Consider the following 26,803-nt stretch of genomic DNA (forward strand, 5'->3'; position numbering starts at 1 on the left):
AGACCCACAACTTTGAAGCTACTTCTGGCTATGCTGTGAGTGAGTTCATGAAGCTCTAAGCAAATCTTGTGTACGCTGCAGGGTTGTGTTTTGTGAAGTTGGCCATAGCTTTATGTGAGAATTGGGTTGAATAATCTTAATTTAATTTAAAAGAGCAGTTCAAAGCTTTCTTAAATACAGAGCAGCCAGCCCTGGATTTGAGATCCTCAGGGGAAAGAAGCTTTATTTATTTATTTTATTGTATGAAAACACTATGATTGACATTTTCAAAGCCAGCTAGCGGGTTTAGCCACATTAATTTTAATGGGACTTGGATCTGAAAATTCCAATCTATATTTCTAAAAAGATGACCCCATTTTATATACCCTGCTAACTAACAGCTACATGCTGGGCCAGATTCACTCCCATGGAGGCAAACCGCAACCTCCTGTGCCAACAGGGGAAGCATCTCCCCTGCAAATTCCACTTGAGAAAGTGGCCTTCAATTCTAGCCAAGGCTCCATAGGAGTCTCATTAGCAGAAGTGTCTTTGAAAGAGTAATTGAATAAATACATCTCTCAGTTGCTCTGGCCCTGCCCACTTTGTGGCGTGTGTCAGCAAGCTCCAGACAGAGTCAGAGTAGGGGTTGCGAGAGGCTTGTGATACTTCCCCCTGCAGCCATGCTTTTGGCCATCAGACATAGAATTGGGACTGTGAATTGGGCCAATTGGCTACTTTTGTCAGAAGATTCTTTTCATAATAAGCAACAGCACTCATTGGAGAGCAATAATTATTAGTGAGAATTATTGTCATGTTTGGAATATTTTTTACAGGAAAGAATACTCATTTCTGTCTCTAAAGTAAAAAGGCTGGTCACATGCTCACAATTCAGTTTAAGTCAGTTGTTATTCTAACAGCCGCCAGTTTTTACTGGAGTCTTTCACCAGCAGCACAACTTAGGTATCAAATCTATTTGTCACTTGAATTTTTACAGTACTTAACAATTGAGGGTTAAACTCATTGACATAAACTTTAAACTTTATATATGTTAATATGTAACATTCCTTTTGTGCCATACAGTATCTAATTAGTCAGATTACACTATGATTTACACTTCTTGATATTAAATTAATCTTTCACTTTAGAGCAGTGAGTATCTTTCTGATTTCAGACAGTTTGAGGTCATGGGGTAGTGAGAAGGACATAGGTTCAGCATAGAGGACATGAGACCTGGAATGAGGTTCTGCATTCTATTGTTGGCTCCGCCCCTAATTGTCGTGTAATTGTGGGCACTTAATGGGTCTGTGCCTCAGTTTCCAGATGTATAATATGGGGATGATAATGCTTATTCACCTTTGTGAAGCACTTTTGGCTCTACAGATGAAAAATGCTAAATATTATTGCAAGAGTATTGTTCTAGGTCTGAATTAAAGAGTGGAAGTGGCTCAAAAAATTCTTTGTAAATCCAAGAATTTAGTTTTGGGCCAAATTGAAAATGGTAACTTTAACACTCAGTGTTAGTGTCTGCCCGGATTTAAATCTAAAGAGTTTGACTATGTAAGTTAAGGCTTTGTAGAATGCTGTTAAAGTGTATGAACTTGTCATTCAGCATGTGTTTGCATTATTCCAGTGGAATGGTCTTAACTAAAATTCAGCAGTTGTCTGTGGTGTATGTTATGGTTTTTATCAGGGGCGGCTCCAGACCCCAGCATGCCAAGCGCGTGCTTGGGGCGGCATGCTGCGGGGGGCGCTCTGCCAGTCGCTGGGAGGGCGGTAGGTGGCTCCGGTGGACCCTCCGCAGGCATGCCTGCGGGAGGTCCACCAGAGCCTCGGGACCGGCGACCGGTAGAGCGTCTCCCATGGCATGCTGCCCTGCTTGGGGCAGTGAAATGTCTAGAGCCGCCCCTGGTTTTTATCATTGAATTTTACCTTCCAGAGAATGAAGGCAGATTACTAGAAAATAATCTCAGAGATACAGAATTATTAGTATGTTTTTGAACTTCTGTTTTGTACATGATGCTATTCTACCAGGAGATGTTGTAAGAGAATCCTTGCTGATTTAGAGAGAATGAGTTCTACTCTTCATTCCCCAAATTCGATGTTAGCTATAAGCTGAGAGGAGGGGTTCAAATTAGGTACAACAAGCAATTAGGATGCCTTCATTATGTTATCAAGAAAGGCATAATAAGTATATGGTTATACTGTAACTTTTTGTACTTCAAAACTAGAATAACTCTGTGTTCCATAGGAGGAATTTTATTCTTTACGTGAGTGACCTACAATGATTGTTTTGTAATGAAATATTGTTTATATTGTAAATCTCTTAAATTTTGCTGGGTCTGTAAATAGTTTTATAATTGATGATTACCAGCTAGGCTTAATTGTTTCAATGTGATCAACCTAAGTTTTAAATGTGAATCTAACTTTTTACCTCTATTAATCATAAAACTGTCTGACACAGCTTGTGTACAGTAACTCCTGTTTTTTTCCTCCTATAGTGAGTCATGAGCATACGCTAAGTGATTTCTAAAGGGAAAAATAAATAAACAAAACCCAATACTTCCTCCCTCTAACAATTTTTTGGAAACTAAAAATCTAGCATAGTCCAATGATCTTTTATATAATGGCGTCAATGAAAATGAGACTCAGATCGTAGTAATGTTTAAAAGGAGTTTATCAACACATGCTGCATTGTGGGGGTGGAAGAATTTGTTGGAGCAGTGGGTTTGGAACTGTGTGTACTCTACCTAGAAATTAGATATAGCAATGCTTCTGTTTAAAGTGCTCATGGAATTAAAACCAGAAACCAAAGGAATATGAAAATCTCCTTTTGTGGTGTTTACTCTCAAAGAAAAACTCCAACTCTGCTTAGCCTTTTTTTGCTTAATCTTTTCTCCTTCCAAAAAATATTTTTAGAATGAAATAAAAAAAAGACTGAAAAAGAAGTATTTAAATTTTCTAGTTCAAAAAATTATTTTTTTCACCCTGTCATTAAAATTTGAGGGGGGGAGGGAGAGAGAGGAATCTATGGAGCCAAATCGGGTTCCCAGTTACAGTCAGGTAACATGGGATTGCACAGCTGTAACAGAGACGAGTATTTAACCCACTCCATGCACAGTTACTGTAAATTATGCCTTGTGAAAAGAAGCTATTCCGTACTGGTGAGTGTCAATATACAAAAGTGTCTTTTGGCTTTGATGTAACACACACAGCATCTGTTGTGTTGTTTGCAGAAGGCAAATGGGCACATTTAACACATGTAAACTGGCCATATATAATACCATTTAACTCTCACATGATTCTGGGTTGTGCCTGTTCTACTCTGAAGCTAATGTTCAGTAGACTTCCACTGAAGTCAATGTTGGCTAGCACAGTTTTGGGTCTTACATCTTCAAAGTACTTTACAGACTTTTAATTATTTTTATCAATACCTTTGTGATGTGTATAAGTATTAGTGCCATTTTACATATGGGGAAGCTGAAACACAATGACCTGTTTATTGTGACACCCGCTTAAGTCTATGAAAGAGCCAGCCCTAGAACTCAAGTGTTTCTAGCACCGAGCATGTCTCTACAGGGTAGGTGTGATTGCAGCATGTTGGCATACCTGAGCCAGCACTGATCAAGCTAGCTTGCTAAAAATAGCAGCAAAGCTGCAGCAGCACAGGCAGTGGCATAGGCTAGCTGCTCAAGTACATACCCAGGGTCCCAGGCAGGGTTATACTCAGACTGTTAGCTAGTACTGCTGCCCACGCCTCCATAGCAATTTTTAGAGAGCTAGCTTCATCAATGCTAGCTAAGGGCATTCCTACATGCAGTGTAGGGGCTGGCAACCTTTCAGAATTGGTGTGTCGAGTCTTCATTTATTCACTCTAATTTAAGGTTTTGCATGCCAGTAATAAATTTTAACGTTTTTAGAAGGTCTCCTTCTATAAGTCTATATTATAAACTAAACTATTGTTGTATGTAAAGTAAATAAGGTTTTTTAAAATGTTTAAGAAGCTTCATTTAAAATTAAATTAAAATGCAGAACCCCCGGACCGGTGGCCAGGACCCAGGCAGTGTGAGTGCCACTGAAAATCAGTTCGTGTGCCGCCTTCGGCATGCATGCCATAGGTTGCCTACCCCTGATGTAGTGTAATCACAGTTGCAATGTAGGCATACCCTCAGTCCTGCGTTCAGTATGCTAGATTACACTGCCTCTTGAATATTTAAAGTGCTATCTCTCTCTCCCCCTTTGTTACCTTCTTCCTCCATTCTGTTTTCACAAGTCATTTTAATTCTTGCTTTGCTCCTTTTCCTGTGGGGCACTTTTCTTGTTGACGTGCACATCCATTTAATGCCAAAACAATAAAGGGCTGATGGATTTTGAAAAGGTAAAGAATTGTAGATACTAGAGCAACAGACTGGGCTGGGATTTATGTTACTTTTTTTTTTTTACTTTCTTCTGACCCGACTTTGACTTATTACTTTTATTTTTTTAAAATCATTTAGTTTTTCAAGGCCTGTTTCTTTATAGACTGAAGCATATAATTTTACTCACGTAGGTAAAAGCTGTTTGCTTAAACCTTTGCAGGGCCAGGTCCTTAGTTTTCAAGTGGATTATGAGACCAAAAAATAAACCCACCCCCCAAAACCAAATGTAGAACTGATTGTTAGAAGCTTACAGAAGAGCCTAGAGACTTTTTGTAGAAAATGTTACATATAAATGTTGCTCACTAGCCCGGATTACAGCATATGAAAGATCTATGGAGCATAAAAAGAGAGACTGAATTTCCCTGCACGCTAAATCTGTTGTGTCTCAGGAGCTCTAACATTTATCAGTTTAAAAATGAATTGTGTATAGACAAATGCATGCTACATGATTCCCCGTTTTACTCAAGGAGTTAACAGTCTGGAGCTGTGCTTCATGAACCAGATGGTCTTTAACAGTAACATTGTTCATATTGTTTAGATTATCCTGTTGCAAGTACAGTGCCCCGTTTACCTTTTATGGAAGAAAGTGTGGAAAATTGACCACAGATGTAAGTAACCAAGAATGATGGCTGAGGCAATTCTTACCAGGCCTTCCTCTCTAACATGCCTGATCCTGCAGATAAAAATAAATAGAGAAATGTGAGGCAGCATGAGAAATATCTAGTGTTACCTATTTAAGTATTTAATTTGAGCTCTGTGAACTACTAAAATCTTCTTTTTTTTAAACTGAGACTTCTTCATATTGGATTAGTTTCAGTCATACAATGTAGGCAGCCTGAATATATATTTTATCCAGGTACTAAATAGCACATAATTATATATTTTTCCATCCTGTTTGAAAAGGGAGGAGGAGAAGCCAAATACACTGACCTCAAACACAGTTTCTGACCCAAAAATCTTTCTGAAGAGATTGACACCCATTTTGTGCTGTAATGAGAGAGTGTGCACTCCCCCTTAATATTGATTTGATTGGTATCATAAGCAAAGGCTGTGTCAAGTTAATTAGAGCTAGTCCATTGTTACTCCTAATAATGTATTACTGAGTTTGTGCCGTGTCTTGAAAGGCAATCTCAGATAGAAATAAACTTTTCTTAGACAAGTATCTCTTTTGTGCTGTATCTGGAATTGGAAGGTACAGTGCTTAAACAGAACAAAGGAAAATTGCCACGAATGAAAGCAATAAACCCTGTTTTATAAAGTCCTTTTATTTCCTATCACTTTTCTCCCTCTCCCTCATTTCCTTCCTCTTTTTAGGAGCTGCTGTCAAACGGCATTTACTTCTGGCAAGTGGTTCCCTTCGGAGCTCTAAAGCTGACACCACTGCATTTGCATGCAGGTGCTACTGCAACAGAGTGCAGCCCCTCTTGCCGCATGCCTCCCTGGGAGCAGAGAGGGCCATAAACCCATTCATCACTTGTAGGCCCAGAAACTGAAAAACTCCAATTTGTTTTTATAAATTAAATGTCTTGGCTTGTATCCCTTTAGCCTATGGTTGAAAACAAGATGGCAGCTTTCTTTGACCTTGTTGACAGCAACATTCTCCTTTATTACACCTAGGCCACGTCCAGACTAGGTATTAAAATCGATTTTAGATACGCAACTTCAGCTACGGGAATAACGTAGCTGAAGTCGAATTTCTAAAATCGAGGTACTCACCCGTCTGGACGGCGCGGCATCGATGTCCGCGGCTTTCCGTGTCGATTCCGGAACTCCGTTCGGGTTGATGGAGTTCCGGAATCGATGTAAGCGCGCTCGGGGATCGATACATCGCGTCCAGACTAGACGCGATATATTGATCCCCGAGCAATCGATTTTAACCCGCCGATGCCGCGGGTTAGTCTGGATGCGCGCCTAGACTTAAACAAAAGATCTTAGAAGTGTTTCCTATCTCAGTCAGTGCTTTTGAGCTTCATTCTGAGAACACAGTGAGCCTTTGGTACATAAGTGAAACTTCAATGACTTCCAGATGCGTGGAGTAGCCGAGCGTGGAACTTGGCCCCATAACTCTAACACTGTGAAATGAACACATACATAATTAATACAAATTATAATTTAAAATTGTTCTGCAGGAGAAATATCCATTACACTGAAGGAATCTCAGGAAGTTTGAGATTAAACTCCAAACTATGCACTATAAGTTACTAACATAAAAACAAAAGAGTTAGCAATTTTCCCTGTGGAGAAGAAAATAGGTTTTGACCTTTCAGATAGAAAATACAGCAATAAATACGTATTTAAAATGAGGCTAAATTGCGCACTATCGAGAGTTAGTATGCCCATCTCTAATATTTGGATTAAGTTCTTGTAGATCAAAAGTAAAAATAAGTTTTAGACTTGAATGGCAGCATGGTTTAGTGGACTAAAGCATGGGTCTGGGAGCCAGGAACTCCTAAATTCTAATCCTCGCTCTCATGTGGGGTACTGGGAAAATCCTCTCTTTGTCTGTTTTCCTCATCTGTAAAATAGGGGTTGTTACAAATCCAGACCTCAAAGTGATATTGGGAGGCTTAGACTGTAGTTCTACTCTGAAAAGTGACCCGGCTGCTACTCTGAAACTTGTAAAAGTGGTGTTTTCATACACAACAAATCTGCTGCTCCCAGAGTCCTATCTGCTTACTTCAGTGACAAAAATGATGTTTTACTTCTGCTAGCACTGCAGCTCTGGGCGAAGGAGGTTGATGCAATTCTGGCTAATATATCATCAACAGACTTCTTTACTAAATTAATACTGCAGGGCAAAATTCTACCCTCTGTTATCTGTGAAACCCTTTTGAAGCCAATAGGATTGCTGAAGTGAAATTGAGGGCAGGATATGACTGGCAGATTCTTAGTTACTGCTAAAGATGGACCAGCCAGCATGAAAACAGCTAGCTTTAGTGATCCCTGGTTGAGTTTGGACAGCTGGCCATTAAAAAAACTAAAATCAGCTAGTTAATATGTATGCAACATTTTGCAATAGAACATGGTAAAATCTGATAAGCAGTGATGTTTTCAAAACAACCCCCCAGATCTGACCATTTTGTCATAGTTACCAGAGAAAAGTACAGACAACTGGATTTTGTGCATGGACTGGGTATTTTTCATGACAGTTGTGCAAGGCTGATATCTTTCTCCCGCTTTTTAACTTGTTCAAACTAGTGTTGTCAGAAAAGATTGGCATCACTCCAGGGTTCTGGGTGTTCTCGTTTTAATTTTTTAGACCTGGAAGTGTAGTGAATTTTAAAGCAGAGTTTTGCAAAGGTTGGCACAAAGTTCCTGTAGTTTAATCTGGATGCCTGGTAGGTAATTGATTTTTTTTAAAAAAATCATGTAGCTCCAGAAGGATGGCAGCAGGAGAGAAATTTTCTGTTACACCCAGCCCATAGGAGTCTCCTGCTGGTCCATTGAGTGCAGGAAAGTTTTAGTGGACTACAGACCTAAGAAAATAAATCACCTTCGTTATCTAGAGCTGATAGGTGAAAGGATGAACAGAGAATTACTGTAGTTAGCGCTGCCTTATGGGGCCATTGCTATAGTACACCAAACTTTCTCAGATATTTGGTAGCATGCCAGGTATACCACAAGCTCAGGGGCAAGTGCTGAAGGCGTGTTAGCTTCTAGGCCATGTAGACACTAGCATCTGGTGGGTTCACAATAAATATCATCAAACAGCTCAATAGAAAGGATTTTAATATACTAGAACTGGCAGAAAGAAAAGGGGAAAGAGATACCCTCAGTATGATGGCTTAGTCCAGGGGTTCTCAAACTGGGGGTCAGGACCCTTAGGGGGTCACAAGGCTATTACATGGGGGGTCGTGAGCTGTTAGCCTCCACCCCAAACCCTGCTTTGCTTCCAGCATTTATAATGGTGTTAAATATATTTAAAAGTGTTTTTCATTTATAAGGGGGGGGTTGCACTCAGAGGCTTGCTATGTGAAAGGGGTCACCAGTACAAAAGTTTGAGAACCACTGGTTTAGCCAGTTACCACTGAAGATCAACACAGTAATTACTTACTCTGTTGCTAGAGAATTGTTCAATTAGAGGGTAGAAAGATAATAACCTGCACAGCAGACTCATAGTAAAGGGAATTGCTTAATTTTTTCCCTTATTCTCTGGCATCCTGCTTCCCTCATGCCTAGTCCACAAAGGAAAGGGAACGATGTTAAAACTAGAGATGGGCCCAAACTGGTAACATTTCTCCACACCCTTATACTAGACTTTGATGGTTTAAATAAAATAGAACTCAGGAGCTGACCCATACCAGGTCTGGCAAAACCTATGAATGAGACTTTCCAAAACAAAGAATACCTGCTTTGCTTTTTATGGGTGATAGGTCAAAGCGTCATACGTTTTTTTATTTCTCACCTCCTTCTCCCTAAACGTGGGAATAGAGGGGAATAGATCTGAATCTGCCTCTGGTTTTACAGAATCAAACCCCAGCGTATAAGGTTATAAAAAACACGACGTTCTTAGCTCAGCTCTCTACAAAACATGTTCTTTTGGGCTTTTATAGGGCCTTTGAGGTTCCAGAACTGAATCATTCACTTTTTTCAATAAACTAAATGTACCTATTGAACTTTAAAAGGGCTCTGTGCTCTGAATCCTGGCATAAAACTTTTTGGGGTTCGAGTTCAGTATTCAAATACTCACAACAAGTATAAGTTTTATACTGTGTGTCATAGTGTCATCCTTCTATTTCCCCAATCCCAAATGTACACGGCATCAGTTAAAAAGCATGATAAACTTATGAAAACAGCCAGACTGGCTCCATAAAGCATCTATATAACTCTCCGAAAGTCAAGGTAATCCTTGATTCAGAGTTGCCTTAGTGGGAGTTAACCACTAGGTCTGGTAGAAAGGAAAGCAGCATTATATATATTTACCACATAATCTAAAAAGCCACTTGTGTTTGTTTTTACTCGAACTAGTAACAAAATATTCTCTCTGCACGTGACTCGTAGTTTCTATCTTGTTTGTTTTACTAGTTTCTATCTTGTATTCTGGTGGTTTTTCTTCTTCAAAAGTTCTGCGACTCTAAATTTAAGATTGGAAATGCAAGCCCTTCTGGAGAGGCACTGTGACCTTGTGGCTAACGCACTGAACTGGGACTCAAGAAGACCTGGGTTCTATTTCGAGCTCTGCCCCTCGCCTGCTGGGTGTTTTTGGGCAAGGCACTTCACTGCTTAGTCAGTTTTCCTTTCTGTAAAAGAGGGATAATAATACTTATCTTCCTTTGTAAAGTGCTTTGAGATCTGCTGATGATAAGAGCTATGTGGTAGTATTATTTTATTTTTAAAATATTGTAGAATAGAGGAAAGAGAGACTTTTTTATTTTTGGTACCCTGTAAAAATGAAAAGATTTTTTTTTCCTTTGAGAATTACCTTTTCACAAACTATGCAACTATTGGTGGAAGCCTGTTTCCATGACTAAGACTATAATGAAAGCATCCACCAACTAGGGTTCCAGGAATAACCTACATATCTGCTGCAATCAGCCAAAAACATAGAGACTGTTATTGAGATGAGTGGTTTTGGTTAATATGCATCATGAAGCAGAAAAAATTATGCCTATGTATTTCAGGGCAGAGGTAATTATCAAGAAATTGTGTGTAGAGAGAAATAATGTATGGTTAGGGAATAAAAATGTAAGCCTTGAACTTTCTATCCTGAACATATAAATCACTGCAAGTTTTAAAGCTCTTGCATGACTCATATAGAGAGGTCATTGACCAAATTTGCTGATGCAGGCAGGATGAAACAAATTTGGCTACATTTTTATGATTTTTTTTCCTGCTGCTGTTAGCTTTTTTTATTTAACCAAAGTAATACAATTTTCCAGAAAACTGTAGCAACTCTGACATATGGAACTGCTAACCAATTCACTGTCTAGGTGCATAACTGTATGGGAACAGTGGTTGTCAGAATTGCTTACTGTGTGACAGGAAAGTAGTCTCTCACAGGAAACTTACTGCCAGCTAGGTAATATTCTAGAGAGAGAGCAAGAGAGAACAAAAAAGAAGTGGAGTATATAATGCAATTTCGCAGATAGGATCCTGAGATGAAGAAATTGGAGTCCAAGTTAAGTAACAAAGAGACAAAGGGAAGGCAGAGAAAGTAACAAGAAAGGAAAGATGGTCTTGTTCAAGTACAAGTCTGAGGGTCAAGAGGCTTAAGCTCTATTCCTGGCTGTGTCAAACAGACCTTGAGCCTGACTATGACCTTACTCACACCGGTGTAAATCAGGAGTAATTGCACTGCAATTTTTCACCTGTGGACGTGAGATCATAATCTCTAACATTGAGCAAATTACCTAGTGCCAGATTCTGCTAGACATACTCTCCTGAATAGTACCTTACTTTGCAAGTGGCCCCGTTGAAATCAATAGGAACTGTAACACTGGAGGAAGATGCAGCTTATATGAATAAGGGTGGCAGTATCTGGCAGTTAATCTCTTTACGACTCATTCTGATCTCCGTACTACTTTTACACCATTGGAACTCTGTTGACTTCAGTGTAGTTTCTCTCCCTTTCCACTGGCATTAGTAAGGTCAGAGTCAAGCCCTTTGTGCCTCAGTTTCCTTACCTATGAAACAATGATAATTCTAAACTACTTCATTACTCAGTATATCTGGTTAGTCAAGCTTTAGACCAACATGTGACCTGATTTAATAGCAGGCAATGGGAGATACTGGATTGAAGAGGGGAGTTATATTGTTGAGCATTTCAAGTTGAAAAGCTTATGAGCGGATCTTTTGGTAAGAACTGGGAGTATCTCTATGGATGTAAGGCACCTGAAGACGTGAATATAAATATAACAACAAATGTGATTCTTTCATCCTGTGTATTTAGACTCCCCAAGCTGCTTGCAAGATGAAAGTTGGTGGTCTTGTCATATATTTATTCACACTTGGACCTTTGCAAGAGGCACAACAAATAACAATTGCATAGCTGTGGGTCTGTCAACCCACTAAGAGTCTGTCTCTTAATCTGAAGTCATTTTTTATATGAGTGAATCATGTTGTATTAGTGGTAATTTATTTCAGTAGACAATATAATGATAAATTAAACAGTAAAAAGTCACCAGAATCAGATGGTATTCACCCAAGAGTTCTGAACAATATAAAGAATATATGAAATATGAAAGAACTCAAATATGAGAACTACTAACTTGCCATCAACAGCCTCAGGAACAACTCTGACATCGTAATCAAACAGACTGACAAAGGAGGTGCTGTTGTCATCATGAATAGGTCGGAATATGAACAAGAGGCTGCTAGGCAGTTCTCTAACTCCACATTCTACAAGCCATTACCCTCTGATCCCACTGAGGATTACCAAAAGAAACTACACCGTCTGCTCAAAAAACTCCCTGAGAATGCACAGGAACAGATCTGTGCAGACACATGCCTAGAACCCTGACCAGGTGTATTCTATTTGCTACTCAAGATCCATAAACCTGGAAATCCTGGACGCCCCATCATCTCAAGCATTGGTACCTTAACAGCAGGATTGTCTGGCTATGTGGACTCTCTCCTCAGGCCTTATGCTACCAGCACTCCCAGCTATCTTCGAGACACCACTGACTTCCTGAGGAAACTACAATCCATCGGCGCTCTTCCAGAAAACACCATCCTGGCCACTATGGATGTGGAAGCCCTCTACACCAATATTCCACACAAAGATGGATTACAAGCTATCAAGAATAGTATCCCCGATAACATCACAGCTAACCTAGTGGCTGAACTTTGTGACTTTGTCCTCACCCACAGCTATTTCACATTTGGAGACAATATATATCTTCAAGTCAGTGGCACTGCTATGGGTACCCACATGGCCCCACAGTATGCCAACATCTTTATGGTTGACTTAGAACAACGCTTCCTTAGCTCTCGTTCCCTAACGCCCCTACTCTACTTGCGCTACATTGATGACATCTTCATCGTCTGGACTCATGGAAAAGAAGCCCTCGAGGAATTCCACCGTGATTTTAACAATTTCCATCCCACCATCAACCTCAGCCTAGATCAGTCCACACAAGCGGTCCATTTCCTAGACACTACTCTGCTAATAAGCGATGGTCACATAAACACCACCCTATACCAGAAACCCACTGACCGCTATACTTACCTACATGCCTCCAGCTTCCATCCAGGACACACCACACGATCCATTGTCTACAGCCAAGCTCTAAGATACAACCGTATTTGCTCCAATCCCTCAGACAGAGATAAACACCTACAAGATCTCTATCAAGCATTCTTAAAACTACAATACCCACCTGCTGAAGTAAAAAAACAGATTGACAGAGCCAGAAGAGTACCAAGAAGCCACCTACTACAGGACAGGCCCAACAAAGAAAATAACAGAACGCCACTAGCCATCACCTACAGACCCCAACTAAAACCTCTCCAGCGCATCATCAAAGATCTACAACCTATCCTTAAAGATGATCCCTCACTCTCACAGATCCTGGGAGACAGGCCAGTCCTCGCTTATAGACAGCCTCCCAACCTGAAAAAAATACTCACCAGCAGCTGCACACCATACAACATAAACACTAACCCAGGAACCTATCCTTGCAACAAAGCCCGATGCCAGCTCTGTCCACATATCAATTCAAGTGACACCATCATAGGACCTAATCACATCAGCCACACCATCAGGGGTTCATTCACCTGCACATCTACCAACGTGATATATGCCATCATGTGCCAGGAATGCCCCTTTGCCATGTACATTGGCCAAACCGGACAGTCGCTTCACAAAAGAATAAATGGACACAAATCTGACATCAGGAATCATAACATTCAAAAACCAGTGGGAGAACACTTCAACCTCTCTAACCACTCAGTGACAGACTTGAAGGTGGCAGTTTTGCAACAAAAAAACTTCAAAAACAGACTCCAAAGAGAGACTGCTGAACTTAAATTAATATGCAAATTAGACACAATTAACTCAGGCCTTAACAGAGACTGGGAATGGCTGTGTCATTACACTAATTGAATCTATTTCCTTATGTTAAGTTCTCCTCACACCTTCTATGGGTCATCTTAATTATCACTTCAAAAGTTTTTTTTCCCCTGCTGACAATAGCTCATCTCAATTGATTAGACTCTTCCTGTTGGTATGCATACTTCCATCTTTTCATGTTTTCTGTATGTATAAATATCTCCTGTCTGTGTGTTCCATTCTGTGCATCTGAAGAAGTGAGCTGTAGCTCACGAAAGCTCATGCTGAAATAAATTTGTTAGTCTCTAAGGTGCCACAAGTACTCCTGTTCTTTTTGCGGATACAGACTAACACAGCTGCTACTCTGAAATCTAACTTTGGTATGTAACCTCTTCCTTAAATCAGCCTCTGTACCAGATGGGTGGTGAATAGCTAATGTAATGCCAGTTTTTTAAAAAGGCTCCAGAGATGATCCTGGCAGCTACTGGCTGGTAACTCTAACTTCAGTACCAAGCAAATTGATTGAAACGACAGTAAGAACAGAATTATCAGACACATAGGTGAAAGGGCTATGTTGGGGAAGAGTCAACACAGGTTTTATAAAGGGAAATCATGCATCACCAAACTATTAGAATTATTGGAGAGGGTCAACAAACGTAGATAAGAGTGATCCAGTGGATATAGTGTACTTGGACTTTTTCAGAAAGCCTTTAACAAGGTCTCTCACCAAAGGCTTTTAAGCAGAGTAAGCAATCATGGGATAAGATGGAAAGTACTGTCATGGATGAGTAACTGGTTTCAAGATAAGAAACAAAGGGTAGGAATAATTGGTCAGTTTTCATAGGGCTAAGTTTGCAGATCATACAAAATTAGTCAAGATAGTTAAGTCCAAAGCTGACTGCAAAGTGTTACAAAGGGAGCTCACTGTGACTGGACAACAAAATGGCAGATGAAATTCAATGTTGATAAATATAAAGTGGAAAACATAATCCCAACTACACATACAAAATCAACTTTTACCCCTCAAGAAAGAGATCTAGGAGTCATTGTGGATAGTTCTCTGAAAACATCTGCTGAGTGAGCAGCGGCAGTCAAAAAAGCTAACAGAATGTTAGGAACCATTAAGAAAGGGATAGATAATAAAACACAAAATATCGTAATGCCGCTATATAAATCTGTGGTTTGCCACACCTTGAATACTGCATGGAGTTCTGATTGCCCCATCTCTAAAAAAAAAATTAGAATTGGAAAAACATACAGAGAAGAGCAACAAAAATGAATAGGGGTATGGAACAGCTTCCATATGAGGAGAGATTAAAAAGACTGGGACTGTTCATCTTAGAAAAGAGATGAATAAGGAGGGATATGATAACGGTCTATAAAACCATGACTGATGTGGAGAAAGTGAATAAGAAAGTGTAATTTACTCCTTCACATAACACGAGAATGAAGGGGGTCACCCAATGAAATGAATAGGCAGCAGATGTTTAAAATAAAAAAAACCACACAAGAAATTACTCCAGCAAGAGTGCGCAGTCATCTTGTGGAACTTGTTGGCAGGGGATGTTGAGAAGGCCAAAAGTATAACTTGGTTCAAAAATAATTAGGTAAGTTCATGGAGGATAGGTCCATCAATGGCTAATAGTCTAGATGATCAGGGAGCGCAACCCATTGTCCTTTCACCTTTGACTGCCAGAAACCAGGACTGGACGATAGGGGATGGATCACTCTATAAATTGCTGTGTTTTTTTCATTCCCTCTGAGGTATCTGGCATCAGCCACTGTTGGAAGACAGGATACTGGGCTAGATGGACGCTGGTCTGACCCAGTATTGCCAATCTTTTGTTCTTAATGTTTGCTGTCCTGGGCTTCAGGCCTGTAGAATTGCTGAGCTTGAATGTTACCTGCCAATGTAACACTTGCCATTTTCCCTATATTTTCTTTGAAGATTTTTTATATTTGCACTTCTAAAAATACAACCGTCCACTCCTTTTTGCAAAATGCTAATCTGTTTCAGCACAATTCATGCGTGGATTTTACTCCCTCTTAAGATTCCCGGTGAAAATGGGTTTTTCCAAAGCCCTCAGTGTTGGCCTGATTTTTCTCGCATTGAAATCTGAGTTTTGTTGAGAGCTTTTGAAAATGCAACCCTCTACTTTCACTCCTAGCTATTGCGAAGAGAATTTTGAATGTCTAGCGCGTTGTGTTTTCTAGGCTAGATTCTTGACCATGCTTAAGGGCCTTTTGCACTGGCTGCTAGAATGGTGCTAAATGACTTTAAACCAACCCTGCTGGAACTCATAAAACCACCATGGCAGAATTTACACCATCTGCTCCCCCACCCTCCATGAGAGAGGGGATTTGTTAACAGCAAGAAGAGATGTTCCAGGGTGTGGTGCTAGACAGGGCCGCCCAGAGGATTCAGGGGGCCTGGGGTCTTTGGCGGCGGGGGGGGGGGCCCCCGCTTTGACTATAATTCGGCGGCAGGGGTCCTTCCACTCTGGGACCCACTGCTGAATTTCCCTGAAGACCCCTGGCAGGGGCCTCCCACCACCGAATTACCGGAGAAGACCCTGCATTTTGGCAGGCGGGTCCCGCTTCGGCGGTAATTCGGCGGTGGGGGGGGTGTCCTTCCACCCAAAGGACCCCCAGCCGCCAAAGACCCGGAGCGGAAGAAGCTCCAGGGGCCCGGGCCCCGCAAGAGTTTTTCAGGGCCCCCGGAGCAAGTGAAGGACCCCACTCCAGGGACCCCCACTTGCCTGCCCTCCTCTGGGCGGCCCTGATGCTAGAGAGCACAACACTGTACTGTCAGCAGAGCAGGGTCTATGAGACCACTGAGGCAGCTTTCTTTATGAAAGGGTCGTTTTAGCCTCTTGCTTCTCCTTATTTATACAGTGTGTGTTCTTTTTTCCCCTTTGACAAGATTCCTGTCTTTTTCCATTCAAGTAGATGAGATTCAGATATTTTTAAGTGAATCTGCATCTTTTTGTGATCTACGCACCCTTAAAATGCCCAAAGGGGAGTTTGACAGACACAATACAGGTGTGGGACTTAGAGACTATAAGAAATAGCCTGACTGGCTTTTAGTTTAAAAACAACAGCAGCTTCTCTTATATTATTCTGTTGTGTTTTAAATACCACGCTTCACAATAGTATAGTGCTAAGGAAAGTATCGTCCTCCAGGGTGCAGCAGTAGGGATGCCTGGGAGTGGTAGAGTTTGGGGGACGTTCCATCAGTTTTTCACCCTTCAGTCCTGATGGCAAGTTGCAGGGCTCCTAATAAAAATTAGAGAAACCTCAAGGCTTCTTAACGTTCACTTGCAGTAACTTCCACGAACTAGTGAGACAGATAGTGTGGCCTAGTGGAGAGGGCAATGGACTGGGGTTCAGTTCCTGCCTGTACCAGTGGTGTTTTGGGTGGCCTTGGGCAAGTCCTTTCACCACTCTGTGTTTCAGTTTCCCCATCTGTAAAATGGCAATAATGGTACTTTGACTTTCTTTGAGATCTATGGATGAAAAAGTGCTGTATAACAGCTAGGTATAGAGCAGGTGTGGCTGACCTGAGTCCGAGAAGGAGCCAGAATTTACCAATGTACGTTGCCAAAGAGCCACAGTAATATGTCAGCAGTCCCCTCACCATCTTCCCCTCCCTCCCCACTTCCAGCACCTCCCACCCACCAGCAGCCTGCTGATCAGCACCTCCCCCTCCTTCCCCACATCTCCCGATCAGCTGCTTCATGGCATGCAGGAGGCTCTGGGGGGAGGAGCAAAGGCACTGCAGGCTCAGAGGAGGCAGGGCCTGTGACAGAGCCAGGGGTTGAGCAGTGAGCACCTCCCGGCACACTGGAAAGTTGGAGCCTGTAGCTCCAGCCCGGGAGTCGGTGCCTATACAAGGAGTTGCCTATTAACTTCTGAAGAGTCGTATGTGGCTCCAAAGCCACAGGTTGGCCACCTCTGGTCTAGATTCTGATTCCTCTTATGCGTAGTGTGCAGGGAGAGGTGGTGATGCAAAGCTGACTACTCTGGCTTTGTTACCAGGGGATTTCTCTGCACACAACTAGCTCACTGTCCATTTTGTACAAGGTAGAGCACAGAAGAAAGAACAGCATCCAGGATCAGGCCCTGTAATTTTTTGATAGATTTTATTAATATAAACAGAAGGCCAAATTATTTACTTGTGCAAATTTGGCTTAGTATTTTTAAAAATCCTGGCATAACATCATGTTTATTAAACACAAATTTCTGAAACCAAATGCTGGGTTTGTTGGATTATCTGTTTAAACTGGAAGCACATCACTTCTCATATAATCAACAATTTAAAGATGGTCCATAAATCATTAAATTTTATGACAAATGAGGTTAGACAAACATCATTTTTTCTACTATCTGGATTTTTTCAGGACCTAGATAATTTTATCTCATTTACATCAAACATGCAGGTAACTTTAGAATTCTGTGTCTGCATTATTTCTAGGGAGGCATAATACAATTACAAATGACAGTAATTGACATTACATGCTTTAATTAAATTTCCTCCTCTCTGAACCAAAACCTTTTAACCAAGCATTGCAGTGCTATTTCTGTATTTATCTGTTACATGGGTTAATGTGCTATGTGGCAGATATGGTATTTATCCATTTTCACAAATTAAGCTATCAGTATCATGTTGACTTTAAATTGTTTCCTATATTGATGGCCAAAACCACTTGAAAAAGATTTCCCTCCTCTCTTTGATAAACTTCCTATTTTCATAAAGCTGAAAATTGTGGGGCTGACAGTTTGGGAAGCCTAGGCCCAAAGCATCTCTCCAGTATGCTGTTCTTTTCTGCAGTGATTTCTGCTTAGGGCAAGGGGAAGCACATTTTCTGAATCTGAGACTAATAAAATGATTGATTTTCTTCTAGATTACAGGAAGTAGAAGTGAAATCCTATTTGAAGTTGTTTGTGGGAAGCAAAAATGGATTGACAGGAGGGTGTTCTTACAAAACTTTGCTCCCCACCCTCAAGCATGTGCTTCAGACTATGAATTCTAAACTTCCTAACTAAATAGACTCCTGCAAGTGTTATACCTCTCAGAAAACAACCCCACTTCGGTTATTACAAAGCTCTCATTCTTGCCCACTGTACCTACACTCAGGTACATTAGACAGGGTCCTCCTAGAACTACGGTAGGTACAAGCAGTGTTTTAAAGATGAAAGACCAAGAAAACTTTTGGTATTTCATCCAATTTTTTCCACAATTAACTGGTGTTGCTCAACATGGCAGCACTCCCACCTTCCTGCTCTTTGAGGAAGCGGGTGCTGATGCAGTATGCCAGGTGGATATCCCTTATTATTGTAGAGGGCCACACAGCAGCAGAACTTCCAGGAGGAAGGCTGGAGTTCAGTGAACAGCCCATCAACCACAGCGTTTTCATTAAGGAACATATGTGAGTTAAGTGCTCCACCTAAAGCTCCCCCGTGGCTACACCGTGATGGGTGCAATTCAAGAACCTTATAGAGTACATTGTATTTTTAATATGATGGGTCACTTCAGAACCAGGACCAAGGGTGAGTGGTGGTTTGTAGCGCAGCTGAATAACTCTGAGTAAGAAGCACCCCGCAGTGTCCATTTATGACTTTGGCAGTGGTAATTCTGATGAAGTTTAAATGGAAACTAGAAAGGTAACCACTTTCTACTGCTCAGGATGGAGCCAGTCATGTGTCATTTCCTCCTTGTGCTCCAAGTGGAAACAAGCATTCAGGAACTTTTACAGCTTCTTTTTTAATATCTTCATAGCAATTCAGTTTTGACACCAAGTCAAAACTGATTATTATTTCATCTGGTCCTCTACTAAGCCACAATCACCCTAGAGGGGAAGAGGGTTATATATTTTCCTTTCCCAGTTGTGTTACTGTCCTGTTGATGTCTCATGCATATTCACGCTTTGCCGTCCAACTTTCTGTATGTGATTGTTCCCATTTTAGGGCCTGATCCTCCTCCTGTTGGAGTTTTACCATCTATTTCAGTGGGAGTAGGACCTATAGCTGGAGAAGAGGCACAGTGGGTAGGAGTGGAGTTTGAACTTCCCTTGTACCATATTACACTTGCATCTCAGTTCTGGAAATATATTTTATTGATTTGGCTGCTTATGTTGATTTTCACTCTTCAACCATTTTTAGTTTTTTTATCATTCTGCACCTCTGATTTTTCAAAACCAACTCAGGCAAAAAACAAGGTGTTTCATTTCCTGTTGCCATGTCTCCATTCTGCTCTACCCCATCATTTTAGGATAACTATGGTCCTATCCCAAATTGTACGGGGGGAAATACCAGTTATTCAGCATTAGAACTGGACTCTGATTGCATGAAATTACATGCCTCACAGACGCCATTCGAGTCTTTCATTCAATCATATGACAGGTAACAAAAGATATAGTCAAAGCTGCATCTTAGCTCTGCAGACAACAACTTGCCAAGCTGCGAAAGGCAGATTTAGTTTGTTTTGCAGATGGTCTATGAGTCTCATGTGGCATCATATTAAATTATATAGGCAGTCAGTCATTTGTTCTGATGTGATGCACTGAGCTGAGAGATGTATCAGAAGCCTTCTGTTGAAAAACAAGCTCTACAGCTACGAATACAGCTTCACGACCAGCAACAAAAAGGGGGCCTACAAGGAAAAGTACTTGAAGTACCTTACAGACAGCTAGTTCTCCTTGTACAGATAAAATGAGGGTGACTTGGAGAGTGTACAATGGGCTGTGGAGCCCTTTGCCCTAAAGGTAGGAGATCCTACACTACTTGTCATTGTTTTTCATGTTGATTTCTATGGTGTCTGAGTATTACTTTCTGCACTTATACTTTTGTAAGGGGTGTTAATTTTTGTTTTCTAATATTTTAAAATTGAGGGCGGGTGGTTAGTGTCCTGTAGCCTTGGTCAGACTTTGCACTGTGAAGCTCCCACCAGTCAACAGTGGAAGACAATATTGTAGTTTGTTCATTTCAAATGTTATTCTGGGTCTAAAATATTTCTACAATATGAGATATTAACTAGGGCATGATTCTAGACCCACTGAAGGTCAATGCAAGTGTTACTATTAACTTCAGTGAGCACAGGATCAGGGTCTTAGTAATATCTGAACCAATATGAAATAAACTTCAGAGTCTGAATTTCTACATGGGGATAAATTGTTTAATTTAGTCAAAAGCATGTTTCAAATGAAGATTTTCAGATGAGTTGTGTGGAAGAGGATACTTTAGTTTTTTGTATTCTTTTGACTTTAGTAAATATTTCTTAATACAAATAGCTGTAAGTAATTGTTGTTTTCAATCCACAAGCCCTTTTGGTACATAAAGCAGTTTAAATAAGCTGCTATTGAAATTAAATCAATATTTATGGCTTTAACATCTTCAAGTTGAAAATTATGTTCGGAGACCTCTGAATTTGTGTTAATGCTATACAGGAAAATCCATTTAAGATTATTTACTCAGATTTTAACATGTGCCCGATGCAAAGTGGCAAAACTTTGAATCTGCACAAGAGTTACTATTAGTCTTAATATTCTGGATGTTGAAAAAAGTAGCTGGATATTGAGGAGTGTGAGTGAAGTACATTTAACAGGCAGTATGTTGGAAAGAACAACAGCAAATTATGTGCAGTGTGTGCAGTTCACAATACAGTTTATTCCTATAATGCTGTTGCTGATATTCTGTACCACTTGTTTTCTAATTTAACAACATGCTAATACTGTACTCAAACAAATAACACCAGTACACCACTTACCTGGGAAGAGGCAACTGGAGGCTAGAGCAGGTGGTTGGGTTTGGAAAGAAATTACTGCAGATTGGGAATGCACAAGAGAATTTATGAAGGGTTTATGAAGAGCGTTTCATAGGGCATGATGAAAATTCCCAGAGCTGAGATGTAGGAGGTAGGATGGTCTCGTGATTATGGCATAGGACTGGGATGGGAATCGAGGTTTGGGTGCTATTCCTGTGTGACTACAGGCAAGTCACTAGGGATAGATTTTTAAATGCCCAGTTTACCTTCTACAGGTACAGATTATCTCCACAGACAGGGAGGCTGAGTCTTGACCCAACTCAAAATGTATCTCTTAATTTCTTTGTGCATCACTTTCTCCCATCTGTAAAAGGGGCATAGTAATAATTTCCCACTTCCCTGGGATGTTGAAGCTAAATGAATTAACTTTGATAAAGTATGTTGAGAGGTTAAAATGGGAAGCATATTAATTGAAGAGTAACTCAGTTTCCCCAGGCCAGGATCCTGGACTCTTGTTTTGGTTTCCCAGACATGCTACTTGCACCTTTCTCTGCCTCCAAGTTCCCATCCCAGTCCTATGCCATAATCACAAGACCATCCTACCTCCTACATCTCAGCTCTGCAGTTCACAATACAGTTTATTCCTATAATGCTGTTGCTGATATTCTGTACCACTTGTTTTCTAATTTAATAACATGCTAATACTGTACTCAAACAAATAACACCAGTACACCACTTACCTGGGAAGAGGCAACTGGAGGCTAGAGCAGGTGGTTGGGTTTGGAAAGAAATTACTGCAGATTGGGAATGCACAAGAGGATTTATGAAGGGTTTATGAAGAGCGTTTCATAGGGCATGAAATTTTCAGTTTAATTTTAAAAGCAAAGCATAAAAACCTTATTACTGATTGAAAAGAGTAACAATGGCCCAGAGCAGTGGTTCTCAACTTATTACATGTTGTGGGCCGTCTATGCAGCCCACAATGTGCTACCTGGGCTGCAGGGGCTGGGTGGCAGGGCAGTGGCAACCTGGACTTGTGCCATGCGAGGGAGGCTGGCTGTCCACCCCAGACCTGCACCGTGTGGCTGCCCTGTGCCCTGTGGGGCCAGCTGGGAGCCCTGGACCCTGGGAGAGGGCCAGCTGCCATGACCCGGGCCTCCGCCCCTGCGGGGTGGGTTGGCTGCCCCGACCCTTCGCCTCTGCCCCTGCCAGGTGGGCCGGCTGCCCCAGACTCTGGGTCCCTGACTGTGCCATGCCAGGCTGCCGGGAACCTGGCGAATCCTAGCACGTGGGCCAGCCTTTAGCACACAGCTGAGCTGGGCTGCAGCTGTGTGCTAATTGTGCTGCAGGCTGTCCATGGGTTGAGAACTGCTGGCCCAGAGTCTCAGCTGTGGCTAGTACACATTAGGTATAGCTGTGAAAGAGGGGGACGCAAAAGATCCAGCTTAGGCTCCCTGATTTCTGGAGCTGGTTCTACAGCTGGGGCATAAATTAGAGAGCATCTGGGCTGTTCTAATCTATGTCATACGACTAGGCCCTCAAGGGGCTTTCCACTAGCCAGGAATTGCCAGAGCTCTAATGTGCTCCCACCGTGCCCTTCCAATCCCTGAAATGCTCCTTAGCTCCCATCCTTGTTGTCCACAAGCTATGCTAGATGAGGGCTCCTCTGTGCTAGGGAAATTGCCAGCTAATGAGATTCTAGCTCGATTCTGACATGCTGCTTTCTCTTATGAGTTTTTACAAACTTTGGATTTCTTCACAAAGTGCACCAAAAAGGCAACTGAAAATGAGGCATTCTTGGCCTTGTCAGGTGTATAAAGCGATTGAGTCCTTACTAGAGGTATTTCTGTATCATCATCAACCTTTAACACATGCCCCACTGCTTTTTTTACATTTTAAGTTACATACTTCCTGTATGCTACTCTTAACAACATCTTGCACTAATGCAACACCATTCATTAAAGGAACTGAATGCTCTAACTATACACACATTAACTGAGCCTCATGAAAGCACTGTGCCAAAGGTAAATAGTATTATGACTCTTCTGCAGAAGAGTAAAGATGTCCAATGCTGCAAAGAAGAATAGAGCCCAGAATATCTGACTCCCTGTACATTGCCTTAACCACTAGGCAGCATGGCCTCTCAACAATGAAGCTACAGTAATAATTGCTTATAATCTGTCTTTGGATTATCAACATACAGGTTTCCAATGGCTTTCCACTGTCAAGGTTTCTGGGCCTTAAAATGAACATACTTTGATAGATACTCCATGTTATTTCTCTCACATTAAAACATGTAGACATGTACTTTTCTTGAAGCAGTAAATTACAAAACAGAATCCTAAAGTCTAGTTGATTCAGAAATTGTTAATGGGTTATAGAACCTGCTGGCTGTAAGAAAATAAAAAATCAAATTGGGAATTCCTGAAGCACTTAGGCTATGTAAATAAGAATAAATGGCAGTGGCAGTAGGGTGGAAGAAAAATCACCAGTTGCCTGAACTAAGAATCTTGAAACAGGAACTAACCTGTTAGGCAGGATCTCATATTGAATTACCCTGAGAAGGATGAGAAGGAAGAGACCAATACATATATTCTTCCCATCAGCACACGGCAGTTAATTCAGTATCTTCAAACACAGTGGCTTGTCTGAGATCATGATTCCCAATCTGTAGGTCCTGACTCTCGAGAGAATTGTAGAGAGCAGGCAGGTCACAGGAGATTACACAAAAATATTACATTTTACAAAAATTAAATGCATGTAAAGTGATTTTTAAAACTAGATGCACAAGATAAGTCCACTAATGGTGTGCCCATTTAAGGTGATCATATTGCTGAAATGTGAGACCCCAGTTAGATGTTCAACTAGATGCAGGACAAGTGAAGGATGTGAGCATGTGAAGCAGGCTACTAATAATTATGACATACTTGTCTGCTGTATCCTTCTCTGTTCTAATCTCCCCAGGTCACATTGATCCTGTCTTCCTTTGTGTTTGAGACTCTTCCGGTTTGGTATCATCCACCTGTTTTATCATGGTTAACTTTGTACTAAAGAAATCACAGAGGAGAAGAACTTGAAGACCCTCATGGCAGAAAAGTTGATTTGTTTTGTTCCCATTGGTTGTAAAAATATCTGGAAGTTCTACATAACTCCTGGTCTTCTGTCAAGAAAAGACGTTTCTTAAAGACCACCAGATATTTGTCCATTATGAAAGAAGCAGCTCCAGGAGCTGCAATTTCAGAACTACAGTACTGTTCTGTGCATACACTATGTGTTTGTCTTGGGAAAGGAACTTTAGTTCCCTTGCGAATGTAACATATATGCAATCATTTCCCTAAATCCACTTGAAAAAAAAGCGAGGCAGATGATGGGAATACAGTAGGGTTAACATTACTTTTTCTCCTTCAGAAAACAAGGCTTGTGTATACAAGGACAAATGAGCAAGAGATTCAGCAAATCATTGTCACGCTATTAGTAGAACAAATGTGTGCCCTTACATTCCTGAGAACTATTTTTGTGATTTCTCTGAGGAATAGACAGAACTTTTTGAACTGGAAAAGACTTCTTGGAAAAAATCTTTGGTTTTGTCTTTTCTGCATGAATGCTTCTTGTTGATGTTGGATAAATTGCTTGGTAATTCAGAGAACATTAGAGGAAAATCAATCCCATAAAAAAAACTCTCCCTCCCCTCCCCCCATTTAATTCAGTTTTTGGAAACCAAATAGTGTAATGAACTGGCTGCCTTCTATTGGCTGGAATCTGTTGGCTGCTCCTGTCTCTGTTTATGACTCTATACTGCAGGCGGCTACCTGAGATTTTCCTTTAGCTCAAGTGGTAGAAGCCTATGCTTACGGGGAACGGATGTGAGTTCTATCAATGCTGTCACCATGACGTTCTGAGTGGATATGGCATGCAGCATAGTGAGAACTATAAGTCCTACTTGGCAGTAGATTTGTCTCGATGATGACATGAATTTTTCATGCAGTGGTATCACTAGCAGACCAAATAATAACTTACAGCTGTCCCCTGCCACTGCTGAATTGCGTAAGAGCCAACAGGGCATTAAAAATTGAGGCTATTTCCAGGAGCTTCCATCTAGACCAGACACTTTATTAGTCATGGTATGTTCTGATAGAAATCTGGAGCAGTCGTAAAATTTCTGAATGGTACTATTTGTCCTTCTGCTGGGGAATTAAAAAGTAATTTGGATTCTTATCTACCTGTCTTCCCTACCCCACCTCATGTTTTTTTCAAGAATATTGAAAACCCGTACATGAGATGACATGTTTTAATAGATATGTTGAGAGACTCCAAAGGAATGAATGGAATCATTGGCACCTACATTAGATTGACACTGCATCATTTCTTACCTGTTATAAATCACAAGGGAATGCTGAAGGGTCCTTTATCCCAAACAGAAATTTGGAAGCATGCAAAGTTTAGTGGGGCTGAGTGTCATGTGGTTAAGGAAAAGTACAAGGGATTTTGTAAGGAGTCCTTTGATCCTTCATAAATTCTCTTATTCATGATGTGTAATCTGTGTTTTTTCTATTTATTGCATGGGAGAAGTCAGATACCAGCAAACAAAGTATTTAAGTACCACTGAATAGCTTTAGACATCTAAGAAAAGTTCAATTAATTTGTACTATATACAAGAGAATTAAATTGTAGGATTCCCTCCCCCACCACCCGCACGTCTTTTCTGCTAGGTTTTGTTTAATGGAGAAATTAAACATCCAAAGAAAATGGATCCTTTTTAGAGAGTGGTTATTAATGCAGGAACATTAAAGTGAGACACGTTGTAGCCCAGTTTGCATATTTACTTTTACAAATGGTTGGCTTGGAGTCAGCAGTTAATGGAATGAGAATGATATTCCTGTGCAGATCATTTCCTGAAAAACATTTTCAACTGCAAATATAACTCTGCTTTTCTTCCCTCGTTTGTTATGTCTTTGAGAATGAATGGGGAGTAACATTTACAACTTAAGGTTCATGTTCTGAAAACACTTTTGACCATGATCCCCATATAAAAAGGCCCCTTTGTGTATGCTTATGCTGTTTTGTGCTGTGAATATCAAATTTCTGGTGGATGCCATGTCATACTCTGCTAACTTGTAAACATCTACATATTCACTGCATCATTTCAGTACCATATGTAATGTGGATTCATTGTACACTTACTGTCTTCTGTGTGGGTTTCTTTTGTCTCCAAATTAAGGTTGAGCTGCCAAAATATATATATTAAGTGAATTAGCACCTAATTTTTTTGTATGGATAACATTTTAGATTGTTTTCCCTGTATGGGTTGATAATGTGTCCCTGTACTGATAGGATGTAATGTTTTGAATGATCCACAAACAAGTCATACCAGATTGCTTGAACAAACGGTATAATCTGTAAATATTAATTTTGGCATTTTGAAAATATGCCATCTCTCTCTCTTCTAGATCTTCTCTCACACCAGTGTAAGTCAGGGGTAACTCTTCAGTAGAATTATGTCAGTGTAAAACTAGAGTACGTGAGAGGAAAATTAGGCCTCTGTTGGGCTAGGCCCTCACCTGATGTAAATCGGTGTACCCTCATAGATTTCAGTGGAGCTCTTTTGATTTACACCAGATGAGGATCTGACCAAGACTGTTTATCACTTGTTAGTCTTCA

The 26,803-nt window shown here is 40.8% G+C and overlaps 1 protein-coding gene across 2 annotated transcripts in view; it reads left to right on the forward strand.

Annotated features, from left to right (window-relative positions):
* Nucleotides 1-26,803, forward strand: part of PARVA (parvin alpha) — a 92,185-nt gene that overhangs the window by 31,298 nt on the left and 34,084 nt on the right. The window contains exon 1 of one of the 2 annotated variants that reach the window (XM_050955150.1): nt 19,961-20,147. The exons of the other annotated variant lie outside the window; for it this stretch is intronic. Within the exon in view, the coding sequence (XP_050811107.1) occupies nt 20,120-20,147 (28 nt within the window). The 5' untranslated portion in view covers nt 19,961-20,119. Of the gene's footprint in view, nt 1-19,960; nt 20,148-26,803 lie in introns of those variants that run through there. 2 annotated transcript variants of the gene reach the window in all.

The sequence above is a fragment of the Gopherus flavomarginatus genome, chromosome 5 (assembly GCF_025201925.1).
Source record: "Gopherus flavomarginatus isolate rGopFla2 chromosome 5, rGopFla2.mat.asm, whole genome shotgun sequence".
In the NCBI taxonomy this organism is placed as follows: Eukaryota; Metazoa; Chordata; order Testudines; family Testudinidae; genus Gopherus; species Gopherus flavomarginatus.